General features: G+C 42.1%; 1 protein-coding gene across 1 annotated transcript; it reads left to right on the forward strand.

Moving 5' to 3' along the window:
- The first annotated feature begins 137 nt into the window (after window positions 1-137).
- Window positions 138-7,129, forward strand: LOC125230964 (membrane-bound alkaline phosphatase-like). Its single transcript, XM_048136283.1, is given in 6 exon segments — window positions 138-253; window positions 256-546; window positions 5,381-5,573; window positions 5,699-5,871; window positions 5,956-6,613; window positions 6,691-7,129. Coding segments are annotated over 6 exon segments (1,656 nt in total). The 5' UTR covers window positions 138-178; the 3' UTR covers window positions 6,957-7,129.
- The last annotated feature ends 5,485 nt before the right edge of the window (window positions 7,130-12,614 follow it).

Consider the following 12,614-nt stretch of genomic DNA (forward strand, 5'->3'; position numbering starts at 1 on the left):
CGAGCGATACGTCTACTGCATTTATAATCGGAATAATATCGTTATCATTAAACAGTTGCAAGTGATTAGATACTACCAGCAATTTAAACAATTAGGCTCGTCGGAACTTGCAGTCTGAAAGCTACCGTCGCTGCGCGTGTATCGTTCCATCTCGCCACCACTTAGGATACGGCATACGATGCGTCCCTCGCTGCTGACGTTGTCGGTGTCGCTGGCGCTGCTGGCTATGGCGCGCGGCGACCGCTACCACCCCGAGCGCGCCGCGCGCCCGCCACCGCCGCCCCCGCCAGCGCGCGCGCCGCCACGCCGGACGAGGCCGAGCGCAGCGCCGCCTACTGGTACTCGGAGGCGTTCGCCGCCATCGACGAGCGGCTGGTGGAGCCTACATACGACGAGGTGGCGCGGAACGTGGTCATGTTCCTGGGCGACGGGCTGTCGGTGCCGACGCTGGCGGCGGCGCGCGCGCTGCGCGGCCAGCGCGCCGGCCGCCCCGGCGAGGAGGAGCGCCTCTCCTACGAGCACTTCCCCGTCACCGGCCTCGCTAAGGTTCGTCATCGCGTTTATTTTTATGATTCACATTGTGACAATGTTCTTGGAAATAAATTAATAATAAAAAATAACATATATTATAGTACAGTCGTGTACATTTATTCATCTTATTGCATAGAGTTAAGGTGAAAAAATGTACACATATTTATGAACTCGGCTGTGCCTAGAAGCTAGATATTTATTAGGTATCACATCAGGGGGCACGGCAGTGCCTCCGCAAACCGAGCGCGAAGCAAACACTGCCGTACCATTCTTTACTGGAACCATTTCGCCGCATTTTCAGGCCCCTATTTGAGAACCTCTGGATAAGACCAGAACGCAGAAGTTATCGTCATCAAGCAAGCTATAATCACATACTTAAAATCCAAAATTTCAAGTCTGTAGGTCATTTAGTTCCGAAGTTAAGCGAATGCAAAATTTCGCAATGTTGTGTGACTTGGCCGTTGAAGGGTACAAAACCAGGTGCTCTATGACACCAATGCACCTCAGTATGTCGCCAGAACCACTACCCTTCAACGGCTAAGTCACACAACATTAACTATAATAATAAAGAAATTGGTAAGGAACCTTAGACTTAATTCAAATAATTTAGACACATTCAAATAATTTCATATACAACCACACCATAAACCAGCTAAATTACAATTTGCCAGTTCATCTTGAAGAGGGTTAGGTTTCTGATAAGAGTCCAACTTATTACTTTGTGGCGCATCACTGGCCGGCAGGCGAGCTGGCTGCCCACAAACCCGCGTCAACGCTGTCAAATTCAAATTCATTTAAATCAGTTTTGTAAATAGATATCAATATAAATAGATTTCCAAAAATATTCATTATAAATACTCATTTCATCCAAGCCATTGGTTTTGATTTATTTATATAATATTACATACCTATATGAATAAATTAAAAAAGAAAATGAAAGAGCTCTAGCCAAAGGCCTACCATAACTTCATAGAAGTTTCTGACGTTTGATTCTAATATTTACGGTTAAAGATTATTTATTCCCATAAGAATTACAAATTCACTTACATGAGAATATCTTACTACTTAACTTAATTCTAGTTCAACGCACAGTGCTTAATTTATTCCTTAAATAACAATTCAATATCTAAATATATAAAAGAAGAAGCTGACTGACTGACTGACTGACTGACATATCAACGCACAGCCGAAACCGCTGGTCCTAGAGATTTCAAATTTGGCACGTAGGTTCCTTATATAGTGTAGAGGAGCACTAAGAAAGGATTTTCCAAAATTCACCTCCTAAGGGGGTCAAATGGGGGTTCAAAGTTTGTATGGGGAAACAAGATTAGTTTGATTATTTTATTCGAAACTTCACAGAAAGATTTCTTAAGACATATGACTGAATACGTGTTTCAGGTTTTTTGTAAATGTAACCCCTAAAAGGGTGAAAAGGGGGTGATAAAGTCAAAAAATCAATATGGGTATCGTTTTTATGGTTTATCGGGTCGCTGATCACGATAAATACAACGTTTTTAAAATCTAACGAGGCGGAAGTGAAATACCTTCTCCCCTGTTGTAGTGCAATGGGGTTTAAATATATAAAAGAAGATATTGACTGACTGATTGACATATCAACACACAGCCGAAACCGCTGGTCCTAGAGATTTCAAATTTGGCACATAGGTTCCTTATATGGCGTAGAGGAGCACTAGAAAGGATTTTTCAAAATTTTCCTCTTAAAAGGGTGAAATGGGGGTTCAAAGTTTGTATGGGGAAACAAGATTAGTTTGACTATTTTATTCGAAACTTCACAGGAGGATTACTAAAGACATATGACTAAATACATGTTTCAGGTTTTTTGAAAATTTGACCCCTAAAGGGGTGCAAAGGGGGTAAAGTCAAAAACACAATATGGGTATCGTTTTTATGGTTTATCGGGTCGCAGATCACGATAAATACAACGATTTTAAAATCTAATGAGGTGGAAAAGAAATTTTCTCCCCTGTTGTTGTGCAATGGGGTTAAAATAGCCATAAGTATAGCTTTAGTTTTTATCTTTACTTCTGGTTCAAGAGATTTCAAATTGACACGGAAGTTCCTTAGAGGAGCACTAAGAAAGGATTTTTCAAAGTTCACCTCCTAGCATGATAATTTGACAGGGGCAAGGACAGGGACAGGGCCAGGGACAGGGACAGGGCCAGGGACAGGGTCAGGGACAGGGCCAGGGACAGGGACAGGGCCAGGGACAGGGTCAGGGACAGGGACAGGAACGGGATAGGGTTAGGGATAGGGATAGGGATAGGGATAGGGATAGGGATAGGGATAGGGATAGGGATAGGGATAGGGATAGGGATAGGGATAGGGATAGGGATAGGGATAGGGATAGGGATAGGGATAGGGATAGGGATAGGGATAGGGATAGGGATAGGGATAGGGACAGGGACAGGGACAGGGTCAGGGACAGGGACAGGGCCAGGGACAGGGACAGGGACAGGGACAGGGACAGGGTCAGGGACAGGGACAGGGACAGGGACAGGGAAAAGAACGGGATAGAGTTAGGGATAGGGATAGGGATAGGGATTGGGATTGGGGGTAGGGATAGGGATAGGGATAGGGATAGGGTTAGGGATAGGGATAGGGATAGGGATAGGGATAGGGATAGGGATAGGGATAGGGATAGGGATGGGGATGGGGATGGGGATGGGGATGGGGATGGGGCTGGGGCTGGGGCTGGGGCTGGGGATGGGGATGGGGATGGGGATGGGGATGGGGATGGGGATGGGGATGGGGATGGGGATGGGGATGGGGATGGGGATGGGGATGGGGATGGGGATGGGGATGGGGATGGGGATGGGGATGGGGATGGGGATGGGGATGGGGATGGGGATGGGGATGGGGATGGGGATGGGGATGGGGATGGGGATGGGGATGGGGATGGGGATGGGGATGGGGATGGGGATGGGGATGGGGATGGGGATGGGGATGGGGATGGGGATGGGGATGGGGATGGGGATGGGGATGGGGATGGGGATGGGGATGGGGATGGGGATGGGGATGGGGATAGGGATAGGGATAGAAATAGGGATAGGGATAGAAATAGGGATAAAAATAGGGGACGGGGACGGGCATAGGGATAGAGATAGGGCCGGGGATAAGAATAGGGATTGGGGTCGGAATAATCGGTCGGCAATCGATATCTAGGCAGTGTAAAATGCAGGTGGCTCAGTGGGAAGGGATTAGTAAGTAGGCATCGGCGAGTATCCTGCATCCGTAATAACTATTACATTCAATGTGCTGTAAGAAGATCGTTGTTTTGCTTGCCTTTTATATGTTTACGTTTGCAATAAGTATAAGCAAAATGGAAAAAATTGTAAGCGATAATGCAAGGAAGTACTTTTTACCCTACCGACCATAGCGTCGAGATATAGCGTCGAAATACTGGCTATGTGGGTTGTACGAAGTTTCCCCAGTATAAATATTTATATAGGTAAAATACATACATATTCGTACCTACTACCTACGCTGTGGTCGCTGTGTAACAATTCTAAAATCATTGCAAGAATTTCTTTAAAAACAATAGTAATATGTGTAAGACTGTACAGTCAGCCAAAACCGGACCGTACAGCAAATAGATCAGTTACAATGGCCCCCCAGTCGAGAATTGCCCCGCTTTACCTTAATCGAAATAATCGCGGACAGATGTACCTACAAAGAAACCTACGGATCCAAATGAAAATCTTATTTTTTGTAAACGTTTCAATAAGAATATTTTTATTACGCGGGCGAAGCCGCGGGTAAAAGCTAGTTTAATATAAAATCGACACATATGTAGGTAATTTTAAAAAGCGACATGCGAACAAGTTTAGTTGTTGTGCAGCGGCTCAGCGCCGAGCGCTCGGCGATAAGGCGCCGGCGTATATTAACGTATCATCGTGATGGATGCGGCATCGGCAGAGTGAGCGTACAAACTTTTAATTTTTTGGTTACTTATTTTAAATTGATTATGGTTACATATAAAGGTTCATTTAAAGTTTTACTTCTTTATTATATTTCGCGTGCATATTTTTTGTTTTTTTTTTAATTAATCGTATACTTAATGTAACAATAATTTAAATTTAATAAAATGTAGTTTTTAGTATATTTGAGGCTAGTATTTTTATATTGTTAATTTCTTATTAAATTTTTAATATGTATATATTACGTAATTAATTCTTTTTTAGGCGTAACGGGCCTATATATATAAATATATATCTAGCATGCTTTGATAAATATTCATATACTTATAAATTGTTGTAAATTCAACAAGCTTATTTATGTAAGTATATTGATTTAATATTCGTGGTAGTAAAATTTTAAGTAGTAATCTATTTTATGTTTAGGTGTGTTTGTGTTTTGACTTAGTTTGAATGTTATATTTATTGCAATTTTTTTTTATATGTTTTTTTTAATATATTTTTTAATTTTTTTTAGTTTAATTTTTTGTTTTATCTGGTGTAAAGGGCCAATATTTAATAACTAATTAATATCTTACATGCTTCTATAAATAAACTTGTTGAGTAAGGTAACATAGTGATAATTTAATATTTGTGGTAGCTTTAAATGTTTATTTATTTAGGTAATAATACTATTTGGCATAAAGTTTATAATTTTAATAGGGTAAATCATTTAACAAGTTTTATATTATTTATTATGTGGTACTTTAGGTATTTTTTGAAACGGTTAATGGATTTTTCTAATTTCTAAACTTCATTTGTTTCGCTAACGCCAAGCAACGAACTATACATAATATACTTTCTTAAAATATAATTAATATGACACGATTTAGATGAATGCTTGAATTGGTTTACAATAATTGTTGATATTCCAGACGTACTGCGTGGACAAGCAGATCCCCGACTCGGCGTGCACGGCGACGGCGTACCTGTGCGGCGTGAAAAACAACTACGGCACGCTCGGCGTGACGGCCGCCGTGCCGCGCCACGACTGCGCCGCCTCCGCCGACCCCGCCACGCACCTCGACTCCATCGCCGCCTGGGCGCTCGCAGACGGCCGCAGCGCCGGTCAGAACACAACCGCACTTACTTACCATTATAAATCGCATTCAATGATCCTTTATCAGAAGTTACTCTCTATCATAATTATTTGATTATATTAGTAACTAACAATTTTTCTTATCAATCTGTAGGCATTGTAACAACAACTCGCATCACGCACGCGTCACCCGCCGGCGCATACGCCAACAGCGCCAACCGCGGCTGGGAGAGCGACAGCGACGTGCGCGCCGACGGCCAAGACCCCGCGCGCTGCCCCGACATCGCCGACCAGCTCGTCAACTCGCATCCCGGCAACAAGTTCCAGGTCACTCATACGTTATTCGCCTAAACGTATAAGTCATATAAAAATAAAATATTAGACAAACCAAACTGATACTTCTTCTTACAGGTGATTTTGGGCGGTGGACGCCGCGCGTTCCGGCCAAACACTACATTTGATGAGGAAAGTCAGCCGGGTCGGCGCTGGGATGGTCGCGATTTAATCGAAGAATGGCGCGTGCAGCGTGACGAGGCCGGACAATCGAACGCTTACGTCTGGAACCGAGCCGGGCTGCTCGGTGCCATAAACAGTCCACCCGATTACCTGCTGGGACTGTTCGAGAGCGGCCACATGCAGTACGCGGCGGAGGCGCGCCAGGCCGGCAACGACGAGCCCACGCTGGCCGAGATGACGGAGGCTGCCATCCGCGTGCTGTCCAAGAACCCGCGCGGCTTCTTCCTGTTCGTGGAGAGCGGGCGCATCGACCACGCCCACCACGACAACATGCCGCACCTGGCGCTCGATGAGACGCTGGCGCTGGCCGCCGCCGTGACGCGCGCCGACGAGCTGCTGCCGCGCGCCAGCTCGCTGCTCGTGCTCACGGCCGACCACTCGCACGTCATGGCGTACAACGGCTACTCGCGCCGCGGCAATGACATCCTCGGCGTGTCCGATGACCTAGGCGACGACGACGTCCCCTACATGACGCTCTCCTACACCAACGGGCCCGGCTACCGCCCTCACGTCGACGGCAGGCGCGCCGACGTCACCAGCGACAACACCTTCCGTAAGTCCAGTATCTAAATTTGTAGATACGTATGTTGTTAAATGCTTGCAGTCATGAAACATATTTGTTTCTTTCAGCGGCGGTCGCTTGGAAAAGCCACGCGGAGGTGCCGCTGGAGTCGGAGACGCACGGCGGCGAGGACGTGGCGGTGTTCGCGCGCGGGCCGGCGCAGGCGCTGTTCACGGGGCTGTACGAGCAGAGCCAGCTGCCGCACCTCATGGCGCACGCGGCGTGCCTGGGCCCGGCCGCGGCGCGCCGCGCGCTCTGCAGCGGCGCCGAGCTCGCCGCGCCCGCCGCCGCGCTCTTATTCGCGCTCCTCGCGGCGCTCTTCCACATGCACTGAACGATACGTGGCAGCGACTCTTTAGCCAGCACAACCGAATGCTAAGGTCTCCTGTAATATCAACGTTTAATATTGAACCTATAGACTGGACTTGTATTTAATTTGAATGTTAATTACGTAAATATGTGATGTTAGTTTTTAATTACATTTAAGAGTAAAATTATTGTACGATCTTCCATGGTTTTCTTTATTTATCACTATCATAGTGGGCAATTGTAACTGTGGAGAAATAGGCCACACAGGTCAATTTAGTCTATAACAAATATATGAATAAAATCAAAGTACCCACCAAAAATATGATTACAGGACTTTATTTCCTTGAGTATATGTGCATAGAGGTACATTATGTTACATCCTACCAATACATAAAGTGCAATACAGCTTGTTGTAAAACTTAAAGTAAAACCAACTGACTTTATCAACTGACAAACATACGTGTCATCAAACAGATATATAAGGTCCTAATTTATGTTAATATCTCTTTATTTACATGAACATATTTACATAATTATATAAGAAACTAAGACTAAACTTATTAGATGCAGATATTTTTACAGCTGATAGTACTCGGTCTCTGGAGTATAATATACTCCCTTAATATTATTAAACCGTGAAACATTATAGCTTTTACGATGTTTTTTTGGAGAAAACGGAAAAACAAATTTGCTACGTAAAAACACCCTGTTTATGTGATTATTAAATGAAAACTCATTGAATAGATTCTAGTACTTCTTTTACGTACCACTTAACTGTAACTGGCCACTTCAATGACATGTGCAGTTTTCCCGCCGAACCTTTACGACATTTACAACAAACAATTGTTGACATGACAGACAGTGTTATTGTGACATGTGATAATGCACATGATGATTTTTTTTAGACGAAATTATAATTAATTTTTTTGTTAGGAAAATGAAATCAAAAAAGTTACATGAAAAGATTTCTTAATTTATATTTAAAGTTAATTATTTTAATCATTATTTTTAAAATCGGGACTTAATCGCGTATAACTACATATTAAACTGACCTCCAACGTTTCAAGGACGGCCCCTACATGACCCTAAAGTCCTTTCCACGGAACGCCATTTCTACAGTAGAAAAGTGCGTGAAGCCATTGAAATCAAAAAACATCGCAATTTCAATCGGGACGAAGGTTTTAGGATCTCATCCACATGGAATCCTGTCATTAATAAGTGTTAGCCGAAAATAATATCGACAGTCGTTAAATCGAATATCGTCAGTGTTGTATGTCGACAGAGTAACATCCCTAGTGCGCAAACAGTTCAAGTTGATAATCAAAACCAAGTGCGGGTAGTTCGAAAAACTCGCGCGGCTGTCAGAAGGTGTTGATGTCATTTCAAGCCAGTCTTCTCCGAGACCACGGGGACAACGCCGTCCTTGAAACGTTGGAGGTCAGTTTAATATGTAGTTATACGCGATTAAGTCCCGATTTTAAAAATAATGATGTGTAATAATCGTGAAAGTTTAAATCAATTATTTTAATGTAAAGTATCATGTGTTAAAATATCTGCAACTAATAAATTAGGACTTTATATACTTGAATGAGGATGGGATATAATATACAGTTAGTAGTTCTCGAGAGCTGGTCGCTGACACGAATTCTTGTGGGGAAAAGTTCCTACTAAAGAAATGCATTAAGTAATAAGAAATAACTTCCGACATTTAATGAAATAACAACCTTTGTGAGTCTTTTGTGTTAAAAGTAAGGTTTGAAAAAACTTCATCGACAAAGAGGTACCAAATACCGTAGCTGACCGATCTTGCATGTTTCAGTAACAGATGGCGTAGACAAAGTTCTACACTAACGTTTCTATGTCACAAATACAAGAGGAAAGGACGTGCTGTATGGACAGTTAGGTTTACTTACCTAGAAGACACTTAGTGCTTAAGCAAAGGTTAAAGCTTAAAGTAAGCAGTAAGCTAGTCCTACTGAGAAGGTCATGAAGTTACGATGCACAAACGTTAGCGTGTTTTATTTTGCATACTGACGCCATCTATTAGTGACCAGCGCAAGCATTATTGTAGGCGTATTTGTATCAGCGCGGAGTGGCCTGACGTCACGTGAATTTGAGTACTACTACCGGCATCTGTTGTCGTGTAGCGATAATGGTGTTACAATGTGAAAATAAAAATCAATCAAAATCAAAATCAAAATCAAAATAATTTATTCAGCAAATAGGCCACAGGGGTACTTTTACACGTCACATGTACAGTATAGGTATTTAAAAAATATTTAAAATTGAGTTGAAATTACAATAAAATTGATACTATTATATACTAATTCTAAGTTCTAACTAAAGTTAACTCTATACAATTAATTAGAGATGTAGATGTAGAAGGTCTCTAAATGTCGGATTACAACCAAGGACTACACTAAATTTTAATTTAAAAACCGGCCAAGTGCGAGTCGGACTCGCCCACCGAGGGTTCCGTACCTACAAAACTATTAGGTACTTTTACATTACTCACATAAGTCTAAAGACTGGGCTAGGCTAGAAGTATAGGTTCTCTAATGAGCATAATTGTGTTTAGCGCCACCTCTCGACGAATTCGCGAACTAATTAGCACAGCTTGCGTGAGGTCTTTTATAATGTTTACCAAATTCAACATTTTTTATTTTATTTTAAAGTAGGTGTTTTATGTAAAATTTCGTAGCTATAAATTTTAACACCTTTATTCATAAACGTACACTAAAGTTATCCAGCCGATAAAGTTCGTTTGTCCCTTTCTATCACACCAATACGTCGGAAAGGGACAACCGAACTTTATCGGCTTGATAACTTAGTGTACGTTTATGAATAACGAGGTGAGTATTACCGTACTGTAAAAATGTAATGTATACGGATTAATGAATTTAATATAGATAGGTAATTTAATATTTGATATGTGGCAAAAGGAAGGAAATTGTTTACACCTTCGCAATAAGTATCTAATGATATTTTTTTAATTTACCATGATACTTCACGTACCTACTTAGGTACTTATTTTAAAAACTCTAAAAATGTCTATTGAGTTTCTGTCGCAGACCACCATGTGGCTTCTGCATATTCTGCGCTGTGATAGAGTTGCCATAGTAGGTATGTATACATACATACATACAATCACGCCTGTATCCCATAAAGGGGTAGGCAGAACACATGAAACTACTAAAGCTTCAGTGCCACTCTTGGCAAATAAGGGGTTGAAAGAAAACGAAACTGTCGCAGACCACCATGTGGCTTCTGCATATTCTGCGCTGTGATAGAGTTGCCATAGTAGGTATGTATACATACATACATACATATACATATAATCACGCCTGTATCCCATAAAGGGGTAGGCAGAGCACATGAACTACTAAGTTTCAGTGCCACTCTTGGCAAAAAGGGGTTGAAAGTAATCCAAATTGTGATTGTGAGTAGGTATGTATATATTGTATAATAGGCAATAAGAGGCAAAAAACATATTGTGCTAAAATATTTAAAATACCTACAGTCATTTCCGAAACGTGTGAATTCATGTCAATACTTTCTTTTATCAGTATTACACGGAGTAGGTAAACGTTTCGTGGCAGCGGCAGCGCACACTGCAGAGAGCGCACGTGGACACCGGCGCGGCGCCACAGAATATATAATAGCACAAGTAAAGAAGGCCCACTGCTTTGATGTTTCCGAAATGCCGCCTTTTTAAATACCTACAACATTCTTACAAAGAAACGAGCCGCACGTGCGCGGCGTCCGGTGATAGGGTTACCAAAGGATCCCAACGAATTAATACTCACATTAAATGTTATATTATTATATTCAAGTCTTGAGTACTTTCTAGGTATATACGCTGTATTTATATATTTTTGTTCAAGGTTCACAAGCCTTATTGAACTTTTCCGTGGGACTTAATCAATAGTAGATCTGTATAAGAATATCTTTTGGTATTTATTTTATTCAATATGTCTATTTAATTAAGTATTATTAGCCATTCCACCCGCGGACATCGCTTAAAAAACCTCGCGACGTAAAGTAACAATAGAAAGTGCGAACGTGCATTCCGTGAGAATGTGCGCCACCCCTGAGTAGGCCGCGAACTCGCGGCCACAGCTCGCGGCTGCCAGGATATACTTGTAGCGCGGCGATAGGATAGCGGAGTGAGCCGCCCCTGGCGGCGCCAGCGGACGAGTCTGTGTGCGTGAGCTAGGTATGCATACAACTACAACTGCTGTAGGCACCGCCCCCCCCCCCCCCTCAGCGCGTCCTCTGCAGCGCGGCGATAATCACCTAGCCCTAAGGCCCTGGTTTCTCTGGCCCGTCACACGCGTCCGGCGGCGTTTGGATGTGAGCCGCATGCGCCGCTGTGCCACACGCTGTCGGTCGCGGGTGCGTGGGTTTTCTGACCCTTGGTCACCCGTCGTCGGCGACGGAACTCAGAAGCTCTGGTAGACTGATTTTTGAACTGTTGTGTTGTGCTCTGATCAAAATGAATGCAAAAATACTTACATTGTAATTCTTAGAGGAAGAAGATTATACGCGACTTAATCCGTTTCCATATAAATATTGATATTACCCAAAAAAAGACAGTCAAACGATATTTTTGTATGAAACCGGCAAAAAGAAAGTGAAATTTTTAACTTGGTACTCAAACACTTGCATTGTAGTAAAGTAAAATTTACATCATATATTCGATTAAGTTTTTATTTTTATTTTTATTCGATTAAGTATATCGAAAACAGTTCACAGAAGTACAATTCATCCATTGAATTACTATGTACTAACATACTAGAAATTACACCCCAAACAAAGTCTGTGCTCCGGCCGGTAGCGCGCGGCGCATGCGTGGGGAGGTACCGTGTCATAGAGTAAGACTTGACCAATGACCACCTAGACGCGACACTCTTAGTGTAAACCTTTTTTTATACTTTTTGTAAAATACTAACCCCCTTATTCATAAACGCACACTAAAGTTATCAAGCCGATAAAGTTCGTTTGTCCCTTTTCGGCGTATTGGTGTGATAGAAAGGGACAAACGAACTTTATCGGCTTGATAACTTTAGTGAACGTTTATGAATAAGGGGGTAAGTAGTTTAATTTTAGCACTATCATACATTGTGCTATGTTTAAGTTCTACTAAGTGAAACAAAAATACATTATTGATTTTTTTCATATACCTACTTTAATTGCCCTTGAAGAAAATCATAGGTTATTATTGTATGAAAATATCGATTACAACTCGTGTTAGAACTGTGTAGTATTCATAAGTATAACGTGAAATAAATTTAACATTTCTCTTTTATATATTACAAACAGAATATAATCACAATTACTATACTTCATTACCTACATGTCAAGTCTGTGCGATTATGATGCGATTAATCTATGATTTCGTTCAACAAAATGGCAGCGATAGCTTCGCGTTTGAGGAGCGCGTCCCTTCATTGAAATAATTACTTAAATAAAGATCGATTAACATAGCGTGTATACTAACCGATGAAATGTGACACGTCAGTTTTATTCGATTTTCCCGTATGGCTTAAACAGCATCTTGTTGCGCAGGAAGGCATTTTTACATTTTATTTGTGTGCAGGCAGAAACATAAGTCCAATGGACTTATGTTTGTAGCGCAAACGTTTTGCAGTGTCCTCTCTAGTATTACCTCAATGAGTTCATC

Source organism: Leguminivora glycinivorella, chromosome 11, assembly GCF_023078275.1.
Source record: "Leguminivora glycinivorella isolate SPB_JAAS2020 chromosome 11, LegGlyc_1.1, whole genome shotgun sequence".
Taxonomy (NCBI): Eukaryota; Metazoa; Arthropoda; class Insecta; order Lepidoptera; family Tortricidae; genus Leguminivora; species Leguminivora glycinivorella.